Source organism: Neltuma alba, unplaced genomic scaffold (assembly GCF_004799145.2).
Source record: "Neltuma alba isolate B1F8T4 unplaced genomic scaffold, ASM479914v2 tig00011612_pilon, whole genome shotgun sequence".
In the NCBI taxonomy this organism is placed as follows: domain Eukaryota; kingdom Viridiplantae; phylum Streptophyta; class Magnoliopsida; order Fabales; family Fabaceae; genus Neltuma; species Neltuma alba.
This window is the reverse complement of record NW_021636263.1, coordinates 4,731-19,594: the sequence shown is the minus strand read 5'-3', so window position 1 is coordinate 19,594 and position 14,864 is coordinate 4,731. Positions and strand designations below refer to the sequence as shown.

General features: G+C 33.8%; 2 protein-coding genes across 2 annotated transcripts; one reads left to right on the top strand and one right to left on the bottom strand.

Moving 5' to 3' along the window:
• Positions 1-231: 231 nt before the first annotated feature.
• On the bottom strand, positions 232-3,644 carry LOC114715783 (alpha-ketoglutarate-dependent dioxygenase alkB homolog 6). The gene is given in 9 exon segments (XM_028900674.1): positions 232-508; positions 616-662; positions 756-947; positions 950-995; positions 1,942-2,054; positions 2,634-2,672; positions 3,179-3,239; positions 3,355-3,466; positions 3,541-3,644. Coding segments are annotated over 8 exon segments (786 nt in total). The 5' UTR covers positions 3,463-3,466; positions 3,541-3,644; the 3' UTR covers positions 232-328.
• Positions 3,645-7,190: 3,546 nt separating this feature from the next.
• LOC114715784 (trypsin inhibitor 2) lies at positions 7,191-7,835 on the top strand. Its single transcript, XM_028900675.1, has one exon. It carries the CDS (start codon positions 7,191-7,193, stop codon positions 7,833-7,835), a length of 645 nt encoding a protein of 214 aa, XP_028756508.1.
• Positions 7,836-14,864: the final 7,029 nt, after the last annotated feature.

Sequence of the window (14,864 nt, the reverse complement as noted above, 5' to 3'; positions counted from 1 at the left end):
TTTAAATTTAAAAACAACAACTCTCTTTGTTAATTCTTTTGTTGAAAGAGCTAGCACTTGGAGAAAAAATCTAAATGATTTCTTAAAACATTTAAGCCATGTGATTTTTTCCCTTTTTCCTAGGTTTTAATTGCACGTATTTGAACGTGAAAATTTAAGACGATGCAGACAGATGTCTTTTATAATTAAAAATTATGAAATAGTACACCTGAGAAAATTATAAAATAGTTTTTGGGGGGGGGGGTGGTTCACATGTTACCAAAGTAAGATATAGACGCTGTACAAAGTGACATTACTATGGCATATTCTCACGCGGAAGGTGGTTGCTTCAAAATCTAAACAAATTTTTGTGAACTTTTGGTACCAACCTACAAGTCAGTGAAATTCTACTGGACGTCCTATGTACATTCTTATACTCCTTTCTTTCCATTGTTTCCACTGCTTCCTCTGAGCTTGGAAGGGATTGATCTAATTCATTGTGTTTCAAAGCCTGAGCTTCATTTACAGCCTGAAAAAGAGGAATTGCAAAGCAAAAATGACCCTAAGATTTTCAGAATAAAACAACAGTCAAAAAATTGCTTTTCAAGTATCAAAGTTTACGAACTTTAAGCTTACCCCATCATAGCAATGTACTTCAGTATCTTTTATACCATGCAAGTAATCTGCATGGCCCCAGTGATGTTACTAACATTTTGAAAGAAAAAGTACTTAACAGGAAATTGCAAAACGGGGATATTAGAGAATTTGATAACAACCTGAATATGCTTGATCCTTGAATATCAGAAGACTGCGAGGCATCAACAGGACAGAAAATGGGTGGTGATCATCAAGCCATTTACTTTTCTCAATCTGCATAGTTCCATCATCATTATTAGTATCAATAGCGTCATGTGAATCAAGTTCCAATCTGGAATGGGGAGTGAAGTCCATGACAGCAGGAGATCCAGGGAAAGAATTGCTACAACAGGGAAATAGGCAGGCCCATCCTGGTGCGGCTGTAGAAAAGCAACAGTGTAAAGGACAATTGACAAATACGCAAGGGATCATAGAACAAATAATGCTGCCTAGTGGTAAAATATGCACAAATCCAGCATTCAATCCACCTTTCCTCTTTATATCAAAAGGCGTTTTGTTCTAGCAACAATCATGACAATGCAGATCAGAGCTTCTTGCTGATACCAAAAGAAAGGGGAAAAAGCAAAACCCTCATTCCATTTTCGATCAGTAGAAAACATCCCCCTTAACGTTCTAATTCTAAACTGGAAAATACCCAATTATCACCCTCTAGGACTTAGATCCTCAAACTCTTTCAATTGCAAGTGGTATGCTTCCACTGGTTCTCAACTTGAGCCTCATGCGTATAATGTTTGTTTCCACACCTAAGAAATCTTGTTACTTTTAACCCAGTGGAGAATATTGGACTGAAAAGCTCTTTTATGCAATTTGAGTGATTTGAGGTGCATAATTTCAGTAAGTTTGTTTCAAGATTATTTTATCTAGGGTTCCTGTTTGAAAATATCAGGATTTAAAGTTATGTATCTTATTGCTGCACAACCCATATTTCAATATTTTAAACGCTAATATTTAGTTACAGACTAACGAGCAAGTGTCGCGTGTCAAATTAAAGAATCTAAACTAGAATATATGAAGCCAAGAACTAAACAAAATAAGTCCAGAAGGATAAGAGCTTAAGGGGGTAAACTGATAACAAACCAGAAAACTGTAGATAAAATGACACAATCAGATAAGAGACAAAAAGATGGGAAGTTGTTAGACAAATGGGTGCAAGAATCTTCAAAACGAAAATTGAAGTCAAAAAATTATCAATGAAACTTTTAACACAGACTTGCAATGTATAATTCAATACTTTTTTTTGGGGGGGGGGGGGGGGGGGTGTTACAAATGAATGGCTAAAAGAAGGGGTTGAGGCTCAGCACAAACCATTATGCCTTGGTTAGGTAGATATTCATTGATGAGAACATGATTGATGGCTGATGGGAATAGTCCTGATTGTTCATATATTTTTTGGGTGAGGTTTGTTAACCATGGAGGCACTGCAAGAGAGAGACAGAACCTGTGATATCAGCTGGACATTTAAAAACAGTAGCATAGCTAATATTGCTTGCAGCAAAACAACCTATAGGAAGTTGAACATGTATAGTCATTTCTTCCTCTCCTTGAGTGATTAAGAAAATTTCAAGAACCCAACAAAAAAAGGTCATGCGAATTAACATAAACTTGTTGCATTTCACAGTTCAACAACACAACATTTTGCCCACTAATGTAGAAAAGGTACAGACCCAACATTGTCTAACATTTATAAAGATAGCACAGCAATGATAAGATTCACATCATAAAACATCGTTCTAGTAACTCAAACAACAACTGGAGGAAAACAACAAAGTAAACTGAAAAAATATTACTATCGCAGGCACACAAAACTCTCCTATTAAGAACGCAAAAGTTGACCCGGGTCAAAAGGCTTAAAAAGTTTCTACTTCAATAAATGACAGGTCCAAGATAAGTGCTTAGTTGTCAGTGTTTGGAAACACACACCAAAACAGGCAAGAATGACTATCATATAGCACACATATTGCCTATTAAGATCAAAAAAGCAGGTATTTCTGACTTACAAGCTTGGGGTAGAAGCCCCTTCTCATGCACCACACCACCTGCCAACAATCATAGGTCAGAAAAGCAAAATGACATAATTTACAAATGAAAGTACTAAGCCTCAATCTATGCCAGCCTTGAATAAATTTGAGAATTCAGTCATTCCTGAATTTTTGAAGGACAAAATAATTCTTCTTAGGGACAGCCCATACTTTATGAGTTCCAATAAATTTCAATCCCTTGAGTCCATATACTGGAATTGCCAAATGGTAAGCTTTGGGTCCAGGACAAAGGAATGATTTTGCCAAACAATCCCTTACCTGTGTGTGTATACATACCTGGTAATTTAATTGTGTCTCGCATGTTATGTTTGATGGTTGGACTGTTATTGATACATCTGAGAAAAGACATCTAGGAACGCGAATGGGTCTAATTTGTTTGTGCACACTTAGGTACTATGGTGTTTATCCTACACACTAGACTATCTATGGTCACTCCTGAATCTATACTTACATATATTCTGCATTGAAAGGAAAGCATATGTAGCATACGACAGTAAACATACCCCAATTCTGCAGCCTTCTATTCTTTAATGACTTCCACTTTGACGGGGGAGCTCCGGATACCTGGAAAGAACAACAAATTAAAAAACTAAAAAAAATAATAATAAAACGGAGGGCTTGAGAGAAGAATCAGAAGGAAGAATCATCAGAAGAGTGAGAATGAGAATAAGAAAGCTACATTATTGAGAAGAAAATTCACTTCATTATCTGTGATGAAGTTGGGTATGTAGAGAACAGTGGGCAGAGTGCCAACTTCGTAATCACGCAAGTTCTCGTTTCCTTCCATCAGCCTGCAAAATCAGGGCTTTGATGTTAAATATCCCAGTAAGAGAAATATTAACGAATTTTAATACAAGAGACGGAGCGCAAACCTAAGGGGAGGCGGAGATTAGATTGGGAATGACACGCTCAGGGGAAGTCGTGCGACGTCTGCAGCCAAGAGATGCTAAGCAAGAGGACTCTGGTTTGAGTTTCCGCGGTAAAGAGGGGTGCACTGTTCGGAGTTCAAATAAAGGCCGGTTAACTAATGTCAATGTGTGAGGGGGGATCCCAACTCAGTTTTTTCTGCCGGGAGATTTTTCTTTTTTCAGAAATAAATACTGTAATTCAAGGAAATGTAAGCGAAGAGCAACAGAAAATAAATATTATAGCATCCAATTGTTGAGTTGGTTTTGGTTCTAAATATAAAACCCATTTATATATTTATCAATTTTCTCTAAATTACCCTATAGATACTCCATCAACCATAATCAAGTAGAAGAGGGAGAGAAGATATTAAGAAAGATGATTATAGTATTTTAGGAAAAATATGTCACATTTTTTATAATTAACTAACTTACGTAACTTCTTTAATCTAATCAAATTAGTTAAATAGGTCTTATATTAAATATGAAGGAGTAGTCTCTATGCAATCAGTGAATCGAGCAATCTTTTGACAGACTCTTGACCAATATAAGCGAAGACCATGAATAATTCTCAAAACTTTCATGATCACGGATGGAGCTGAAGTGAGTTTGCAACTGAACCCAACAATCAGCGTGAGAAGGGTTTCATTCATATTTTTAAAGATAATCAGTGTATGTTTTTGAAAATACTACTTTTGAACAAAAATCTAAATTCTTTATTTCATCATTATATTTAAAAATACCCTCTTTCTTAAAATAATTAATTACTCAAGTCAGGAGGGATCGAGCCAGAGTCAAATTATGCTTTCCCAACCCATGGCCGAAAATTAAATAAATGAATTAGGCAAGAAAAACATGGCTATTGTACGTACAATTACAAAGATCTTTGCTTGCTAAACCAACTTCCAGTTTTTTTTTTTCTTAAAGTATAAGTATCCTTATATTGGAAGCAATCCTATTCGAGACACTTTCAGACACTAAATATAGACACCTATCTCAGAGAGGATTTGAATCTTGGTTCGTCGTGTTGTGAGGAATTAACCCCTTATGCTAGACCCAACCTATTGGCAACTTTCTGTTTTTTTAATTAAAGAGGCAAAAGCAAGAATTATCTGTGACTTATGGTTCACCTGAGCCGGGCCTGTTACTTGCCGTGCGACAGATCCATCAGCATGATTGGGTCTCTGATCCGTGGGCCATTATTGGGCCGCTTATAGCAGACAATACAATGACGTTTGATAGAACTTTGGTTGATCTCGGATTTGACTTCACATCACAAAAGTGTAAATACAAATTCATACCCAAAAAAACGTGTCAATATAAATAGCTAACAAGGGAGAGGGTGGAGATGTTTTGTCTTTTTTTGTTTTTATACAAGTATAAGTATCTTTCTATTAGGACAATCCTATTCAAAACACTGTTGGGGGCTAAATATGGACACATTTTCTAGCAAAGATTCAATTTTTAGTTTGCCATGTTATGACGGATTAATCTCTTTAATTAGACTCAATTTTGTTAACAGATATGTTTATTATTCGTTGTGATTTGTCACACCACAATATAATCTTCATGGCCGTAGAACTTATCATTTCTCATTCTCATCAACTAACCATTCGAACCAGACGGAACCATTCCCTCTACACACCTTCACAACTTGGAACACTCATTTATGCCCCTATCTTTTTCCATCTACGCTTCATTCGCCATGGCTTTAGATCTCACTTCCTCTAAAGCTCAGAGAGAGAGACCTATCCCTACATATTGTTAGCCGCCATAACTTTTTCTCAGCAACTCCTCCTTCTTCTTCACTTTCACTCTTTTGATCACAGTGGACCAGAAGGCCAATAATGCTTACAGGAATTGGTAAAGTGAAAAAATATTGGAAAATTTTTCAATTCAATACCCATCAAAATATTATTTCTGATCCTTAATATAAAAGCTAGTTAACTAATCTGAGTAAATTAAGAAAACTAGTTAAGTTAGTTATTTGTAATAAATAAGTATTGTCTTTCCTAAGTATCTTTGTTAATCAAGTATAGTGGTTAGAGCTATCATTAGGACTATCTTAGAAAAAAAAAAGATAAATATGAGAAATAAAATAGATTGTAGTATTATATTTAAGACCAAAATAAAAGTCAAATGGGATCTTATATTAAGAACAAGAGGTTGTACATGGAATTGAATTCTCAACTTCTTCTTCTTAATCATTCCGGCTTTTTTATAGATTGTTTCTCATCATTTCAAATTTGCGATTGCTTGTGCTTCGTGATTTCCGATGTGGTCATCGATTTTTTCAGATTGTTTTTGGTTTGTTGATTATGCTAAATTATTGAGATTTTCTCGCATTCAATTGCTTGTGCTTCGCAGTTTCTAGCTGATTATGCTAGATTATTGTTTCTAAACTGTTTTTTATTTTCTCTGTTTGATTGATGTCGCTCGTAGAGGAGAATGGTGTTTGATTAATTTTTTATAGGGGAAAGAGTGAGTTTCCCATGAATTTAATTAAAAGGTGATAGAAAAATTAGAGAGGAGTCCTTATCGAAAAGTATTATTGGTACTCTACATATTTTGTATCCACAATATCAGTACCCTATTTAGGTATTTCTTATCAATAAAATTTTCAATCAAAATTTTCCCCTAAATTTCTCAAATTTTTATTACTCTTTCCCATATCAAGCCAGGTGAATTTAAAACGTTTTGTCTTCTTTTCATAAATTTGTACTACTAGTTGTATTCAGTCCATTTAATAATGAAAGGGACCGAAAGAGACGCGACATGCCGACATGAAATTTATAAGTAATTTTCCGCAAAAAAAAAAAAAAACCATTTTAAACTCTTGAGAGGCATTTTAATTCTTGATATTGATCCTTTTTTTTAATTCTCCTTCTTTGCTTCCAGCAATCTGACTTTAATCTTGATTATAAGTGCGTGTTTGGATTCCATTTTTGTAATAAGCTTATAAAAGGACTTTCAGAAAACAAACCTTCGCCTTAATTAATATTTAATTAGCTTCAGGTTAGTTTCCAAAACAGAAAGTACACAAGAAAAGTCAGTTTTATATATATATATATATCTATCTATCTATCTATCTATCTATATATATATATATATATATATATAAACGCAAGTTAAAAGAGCTTTCTGCAAAAGTTAATTCAGATTTACAGAAGTTCATTCTGTGAACTGGAACTCCTTGCATGGGAGGATATGGCAAGAAGCTCTTGAGACTTAAACCAGCATGGATCCTTCACCAATAAAGTGGCCCTGCTTTTTTTTTTTTTTTTAATTTTTGGTAATTATAAAGTGGTCACATATATTGTTGCTAATACGTTAAAGAAGAAAGAAATATTTTGAACCTCATATGATCGTTGTCCCTTTATGGTGTAGGTGGCATCCTTATCCAGCTGAAGTGTTTCACGTTTCTCTGAAGCCTTAAAACCAAAAAAAAAAAAAAAAAGCCATTTACAGGCATCTTCAAGCTTCACCTCACTCCATATTACCCCTATAAATGCACGCTCTGAGTTCTCATTTACTCACACCCAAGACAAAACCCTACTTCTCTTCCATATATAACCAAACCCACTCACACACCTGCCAGCCAACCAACACAATGATGAAGCTATCTGCATTCCTTTCCTTCCTCTTCTTCCTCCTTCTCTCGGCCTTCGCCACCACCATCTCAGCCGAGGCGGTGGTCGACTCGGACGGCCATATTTTGAGAAACGGTGGCAAATACTACTTGTCACCTGCCACTCCCATTGGAGGTGGAGGCATTATAGCTTCCGCCATTAGGCATGGAGATTCAAATTTCTGCTCCCTGGCTGTGGTTTCAGCTTTGTTCACCAATGGATGGGGCGTAACCATATCAACTTATCTCAAAGTAACTTTCATCAAAACGACATATCCTGTGAACTTAGCGTTCGCTTATTTAGCACCAAATGTTTGTACTGACTCACCAAACTGGGTCGTCGTAAATTCTCTCCCTCTTGGACAACCTGTGATGCTTGGTGGTGCACAAGAATTTAGTGCTGCTTCTGTTCCTGGACAGTTCTATATTAAGACTTATGATGCAGAAAAGCATTATTATAAGATCGTGTTTTGTGAGCAAGGAAAAGATCACTGTGGAGACATCGGAGTCAAGGTTGATAGTGCAGAACGACGGCGTTTGGTTGTCACTGATGACAAAAACCCTCTGGTTTTTAAGTTTTACAAGGTTAAGGAAAGCTCCAACTCTGATCTCTCTATGGTGGTCTGAACTGTTCGAACCTCTAGAACCGGAGATCGGTAATATTAAGAATAATAAAAAAATGTAATGATGGTGTAATAAATAATGTGAGTGTGACATATAGTTGTTGCACTTGGCACTTGGTGGACCACGACTTTCACGTGTTTGTTTACCATGTTAATAAATATTACATTATCATCAGCTATATTTCTTGAGATGCTTCAGCTGCGCCACTCATATCATCATAATAATGTTGGGTTGTATGTGACAGCACTGCGGATCTATATTTGAATCCCCGTTAAGAGAGGTGGCCATGTTTAGTACCCAATTATTCTTCTTTCTTGGGATGCTTTAGCTGCGCCATCATAATATTGTTGGGTTTTACCATTGCAACATGGTTAATCAATATTCTAATTTCTACTCAAAGAGGAGTCAATGTTTAGTTTCCGATTGGGTCTTGAATAAATAAAATTGCCTCCACTCTAATAGAAAGATATGTGAAAGCAATAAAAAAAGTGCCGGGTTTTGCATGGAATATATGTACGTTTACATTTTAGTTTCTCTACACTGCTCAGCTATGTCCTCTAGTTGCACGTTATATCTCCTCATTTCAATCGGAGGCTTTTATCAAATCAAATTTTGACGGTTCTCCATTTATTAGTATTAACAAAGAGGAGGGAATTGGAGAGACATTACAGAAAAGCGTTTTTGGAATATTCAAGTGTGTGTATTAAGGCTGCAGATTTTTTGGCAGCATGTGCAGTAAGGAGGATGCATCAGCATGAATGGCTGACTTGTGCCCCATCCTCTTTTAGTGTGGTTTTGGCTCGTGACTCTGATGATGGAAAGGAACCCACGAAAGAGGCTTGCACGGACTTCAACAAAGTTGGCATTGGTTAATAGGCTGTTGTTTTTTGCTTGTTTGTTAATGGTTTTGTCTAGTGGTTTTCTTTGTTTTCTTCTTTTTCAGACTTTGCTTAGTTCTTCTAAAGGTGAGGTGTGAGTTACCCCTCCTACGTGGTTCAGCGGGTGAAGGGATTAGATATGCTCACTAAGGGAGTAGGTTTGATCCTGAAACATGTCGCGATACTGGGGGAGACATCTTCGAAACCAAGGCTTCAGCCTGTAAACAACGGGTGTAAATACCTCTCAGTTTAAACTACAGTATTAGGGCTAGGATTAAGGGTTAGTTGCCCTGCCTTTGAATCATGAGTGAGTCCAATCTTTTTTTAAAAAAAATTTTCTCACCAAAAAGAAGATGAGGTGTGAGTTAGTTTGTACTGATGGGTTTTGTTTTGAGTGTTTCTTTGGCCTCTTGGCTATTAGTGATTGTTATGATTCTAATTATATTAATAAGATAACTTTTTTGGCCCAAAAAAATAGTGTGTGTGTGTGTGTGAATCGAGCAGGCCCATGGATGCAAAGGCGATGCAAAACATTAGTATTGATCCATAACCATTTTACAATCTGCCATGACTCACAAATATATAGACAGTCAGAAGGGACTTAATTAGCACATAATTACAACTACACACCCTTTTGACAACGAAATGATAATCATTATATATAACTATTTTTTATTTAGAAATTTATATTTCATTTTAAGTATTCGATTATATCATAAGCGTACGATAAATTTCTTAGAGTAGTTTGATTTCCAGTTCCCATTTACAGTTTATTTAAAGTGAAATCAGACTTTTCAGTAGTTTTATCTTCAAGTATGAACAATAATTTAGTCCGTGTCTAAAATAAATAAAATTATAAATGAAGTTGGTGCTTTTTTAGTAGTAGAGTTGACAAATTTCAAAGTTACCTTATAATTTTTTTAATAGTCTTATTTTCACTTACCAATAATATATAATTTAGTTCAAATATGAAATATATGAATTTCCAAGGAAGATAATAAGCACTTTTTAGCAGCAGAGTGACAAGAATTTCAAATCCTCCTTAAATCCTTAATACATTTTCAATAGTGGAGGTGCGCAAATAAGACTGCTAAAAAGCATTAACCTTATTTTAAATTTCACATATTTTGGACTTGGTCTAAATTATTTTTTCAAAAAAGCTTATAAGCCAAAAAAAAATTGTCGGCGAGTGTTTCAGTGTTTCTCTTGTGGACGACTGGCTTTCGTTCTCCAGCGGTGGGTCTTCGACGAATTAGAAGATAGATACAGTCAAAAGAATTTATCAGGGAATGCATTTTTTATTCTCAAAATCATGTTTTACATTAAATTTAAAAAAATACTCATTTTATAATTTGTGAATAGTGTAACTAAACGATGTGATAAGTGATCACTAAAATATATATTTGGTTACCACCGGCGGCCCAAGCCCAGAAAATACAATTAAGGATTTACCATATAAGTAATCCCCAATCAATGTGCATGTATATAAAATAATTCACTGTATTAATGTCCAAAACATTTAGTTCATTGAAATATATTGTCATAAATTCAAATGGTCAATGATTTCCAAATATGGTAATACTATAAATTCTTATAAAAAAAAACTATGGTATTGTATTACTCTTCTGGTCCTATTTATAAGATAAAGAGAGAAGGTATTTTTTGGTTTTATTTCTAGAGCATTGAGAGAAATTTTTTGTATGAATATATAATTTCCTCCTTCATTTATTATTGTATTAAATTTGTTTATATGAGATATAATGTGAATTAAATAGGGATAAGGTTGAAAAATTGTTGAATTTTAAATAAGAGTTAATAAAGTTTCAAATTTTTCTTGATCTGTGTGAAACATGTTGGAAGTGACTTATAAATATAATCAGAGGAATATAAATTAAGCCCTCCAGCTCACATCAATTCATTCACAGTATACAATTCTTCAAACCCCTACTGGCAAATAATGGCAAAAGCTTCAACCATTAATTTCACTTTCTTTTTTGTTTTCTTGCTTCTCGCAACATCAGGAGGTAAGTCACTATTTTATCTATTACACTTCTTTTAATCTTTCGTTTAATTTGATTAATTAATACACGAATACACACACTACTCCCACTAGTCCTAACTAATTAATCCGTGTGTCTATAAAAAAAAATTTAGTTCATTCTTCGATCTTTTCCAAATATGTCGATTATTATTTTCGGTTTTACCCTTATCAACTACATTAATGTCAGAGTTTCTAAACCACATTATTGGCGAGGGTGGAGTTGGAAAAAAGCTACTAATTAACACTACACTAAATGACTTACATATTTTGAACCGAACATTACTTTTAGAGGTTACCGTGTATATTTAATTAGGACAGGAAGGAGAATATAAGTGTGAATAGTAGCAAATATATAGATGATCAAAATATCTATATGTGTTTTGCATGGCTCTGAAATTAGGTGAAATAAAATTAATTAACAAAAATTATGTTGCAGGTTGGTGTTCAAGCGCAGCAAGAGACGGAGGAGGAGGCATAACAGTAGCTACAATCTGTCGTGATTCCTCAGACTGTGTTCCATATTGTTGTAGACCTAATGGGGGTAGTTGTATTGGTCTCCCCGTTTGTCTTTATGGTACATGTGTTTGTAAATGACCCCCTAACCTTAGTTTTCCTCTCAGCAACTCATGATTGATCTGCTTGAAATGAGGAAAATGGAAGCAAGAAAAAAATTTTAATGAGTTCGATTTGAAAAAATTGTACAAGTGAAGTTAAATACTTAAACGTCTTTAATTAATTTTTATTACTCTTTACTTTTATATCTTCTTTTTATTGAAATTCTATAGCTTTATTTTTGTAATTTTTTTAAAATCAAACTCATCAAAAAAATTTCTCCATTCCCGTTTCTATTGAAGACTTCTTCTAGTTGTTGCTATTTTCATGATATTAATAATACTGAACTATATAAATATATATATTATCTGTATAAAATCTTCTTATATAAAGATCTTTTCCTGGTAAAAAAAAATATAAAGTTCTTTTCTTCTCCTTAATTAGGGGTCGGTTGGTTCGATTTACTGAACTTTTAATTTCATGAAATGTATTAAACGTTTCTTCAAGGTCATTAAATAAACAAGCAAGAAAATTTGACGCAATTAGTTTCGACTATCCCGTATTTCTTCCAAAATTTTGAAGAACTTTTAATTTTCTTTTCTCAAGAGTCTTCATTGAGCTTCAAAAGAAACGTATCTTGAGCAAAATTTCTGCGAAGTGTGAAGAAAAATTTCTGTAATTAGCTTTAGTTGTCTTTATTTTCTTCAATGATCAGTAATTAGCTCCAATTGCTCATAACGTTTTTCCTTATGCAATGAACAATTCTTTTTAAATAAATTTTACACATTTTCTAAAAAAAATTTCTACTTAATTAATCAGGGCTTCAGGGAAAGTCATTTTTCCCCCTGAAAACTTGTCATCCTATTCAGAAAAATGATGCATGGAACAAATTTTTTCTGAACAAAATTAACACATTTATTTGGGGGGGAAAAACTCATCTCCGCCACCGTCAACGTTTCACCGGAATAACTATTGTCACCGCTGCCACCCAAGTTGCCGAGAACCCTTCGTCACCTGAGGTAAATGTCCAAATAGATATATCGCTCGCTCTAAGTCTAGTCATTTTTTTCCATAAGCCGGAATGTTATTTGTTCCCGCTAAAGCATATAACAAATTTTCAGGGAATGTATTTTTTTTAATTTCTCAAAATCATGTTTTATATGGAATCTAAAAAAATACTCACATTTTATAATCTGTGAATAGTACAATTAAACGACATAACAAGTAGAACGTTTTAATAATTAAAATATACCACTCTGTTCCTTATTATAAGTCACCTGCATTACAAACCCGCAAATTAAGAAATACATTAAATTAACCAATTTTTTTTCATATTTATCCTTATTAAAAGTTGAGAGAAAGAGAAGAAGGGAGGGGATGGACTGCATATGAAATAAAAAGTTAAAAGAGAGAGATGGAGAGGGAGAGGAAGAGGGACATGTTTCAAGGAACTGTTAGTTCAAACTTAAATTAATTAATTTTTATTAAATTAATAGGGATAAAATTGAAAAAAATCATTAATTATACTATAAATGACTTATATTTTGAAACAAATTTTTAAGGTACAAGTGACATATAATAAAAAACAAAATAGTATATTTGGTTACTATTCAAGCCCCAAGGACAGAAAATACAACCAAGGTTTTTTTTTTTTTTGCCAGCAAATACAACCAAGGTTTTACTACGCGATTCCCAATCAATATGCATGCATAAGAATTAATTGCATTATTAATGATAATATATTTAAAAAATCCAGAACAATTAATGAATTGAAATGGTCATAAATTCAAATAGTCAAAGGCCTCCAAATATGGTCCTCCCTCCGGTCCTTGTTATAGAAGCCATTCTATAAAAAATTCTTGATTCTTTTTATAAGATCATCATTTCATAGTCTCAATAAATGTTAAAAATATTTTTTTATATATGTCCCTATTTAATGAGGATAGTGAAAGAATAGAAATTAATATAGTGTCAGAATTTAGTGTGATTAATGAGAATAATGTTGGACAGCAGTTAAATTTTATAAAAAAAATTAATTCCTCTGATTTAATTTATAAGTTACTTCCAACACGTTTTATACAAACTAAAAAAATTCTAAACTTTATTAACTATCATTTAAAATTCAATAATTTTTTAATTTTATTCCTATTTAATATACATTATACCTCATATAAATAAAGTTAATATAATAATAAATAAAGGATAAAATTAGATATCCATACAAAAAATTTCTCTCTGTACCTTATAAATAGTAGGGGTGTGCATGGACCAGACTGAACCGGGTTTGTTATCAACCCGAAGTTTGGTCCAATAAAGACCTCGGGCTGAAAAAGACAGCCCGAGGTCTGGTCTAGTCCAGTACCAACCCGAGGTCGGGTTGGACTGGACTTGGTCCTCTGGACTGCCTGGACCAGTCCAAGCAGTCTGGACCTAAATTATTTTTTTTTAATTTTTTTTCTTTCAATAGGAGACAAGATTGTAACTTGCTATATAAATTTTGTACATATTTTATCCAAAGTTCATCAATTTAATCATTCTCTTTCAATTTCCCAATAATGTCATGTTTATTAATAATCCTCATTAATATAGATCTTATATTGTAGAAAATATATACGCATGCTCATTACTTAGGAAGTTAATAAATAAATCTTGATTATTTGAATAGACAAAAAAATTATATAGAAAAATTAAACCAAATTAAAATTATATAAATAATAATTAAAAAAAAAACCGGGCTAGACTGGACTGGACTAACTAGTCTAAGGGGCCAGTCCTTAGTCCAGTCTAGCCCGATGAGACTAGTCCAGTCCAGTCTGGTCCAGTCTGTTTTCGGGCTAATTTTCTGGACCGGACTGGACCGGGTTTGCTCAGGTTGGACCGGACCACCGGGTTTTTGTACGGCCCTAATAATAGAACCAAAAAATATATTCTTTCTCTACCCTGTAAATAAGACCAAAAGAGTAGTTATATTAGTATGCATGAGTTAGTCAGTGGTTCTTAAAATAAGGACCCGAGGATACTATAAATTAAGACCATCCAGCTGATATTGTTCACCCGCATTAATTCATTCAGAATATACAATTCTTCAAACTCTTTAGCCCAAATGGCAAAGGCTTCAACCATTAATTTTGCTTTCTTGTTTTCTTGCTTCTCGCAACATCAGGTTATTGTCGATTACTCTCTCTTTTTTTTCAAGAAAAAAAAATTCTTTTGTTTTTTGTTTTGCCTGATTTCTTTTGGTTACTACATGAGTACTCACACCTCCATTAGTCCTTACAACAGTTCTAGCTAGCTAATTCATGCATTTTTTAATAGAAAAATTAGTTTCTTCTTCAATCTTTCCAAAAAATGTCGAAAGAGTTTCTAAGCCACGGTTGAAAAAAACTAATTAACACTACAAGATGACTTATATTTTAAATCAAATACTATTTCTCAAATCTGTTCTATTTAAGAATTGGATGGAGTATGTACGTATAACAACAAACGCCCCTCCAATCCTTAACACATGCCAGATTCTCATGTGCTAAGGAATATATTAAATTGTTAGAATTTTTCAAGTTT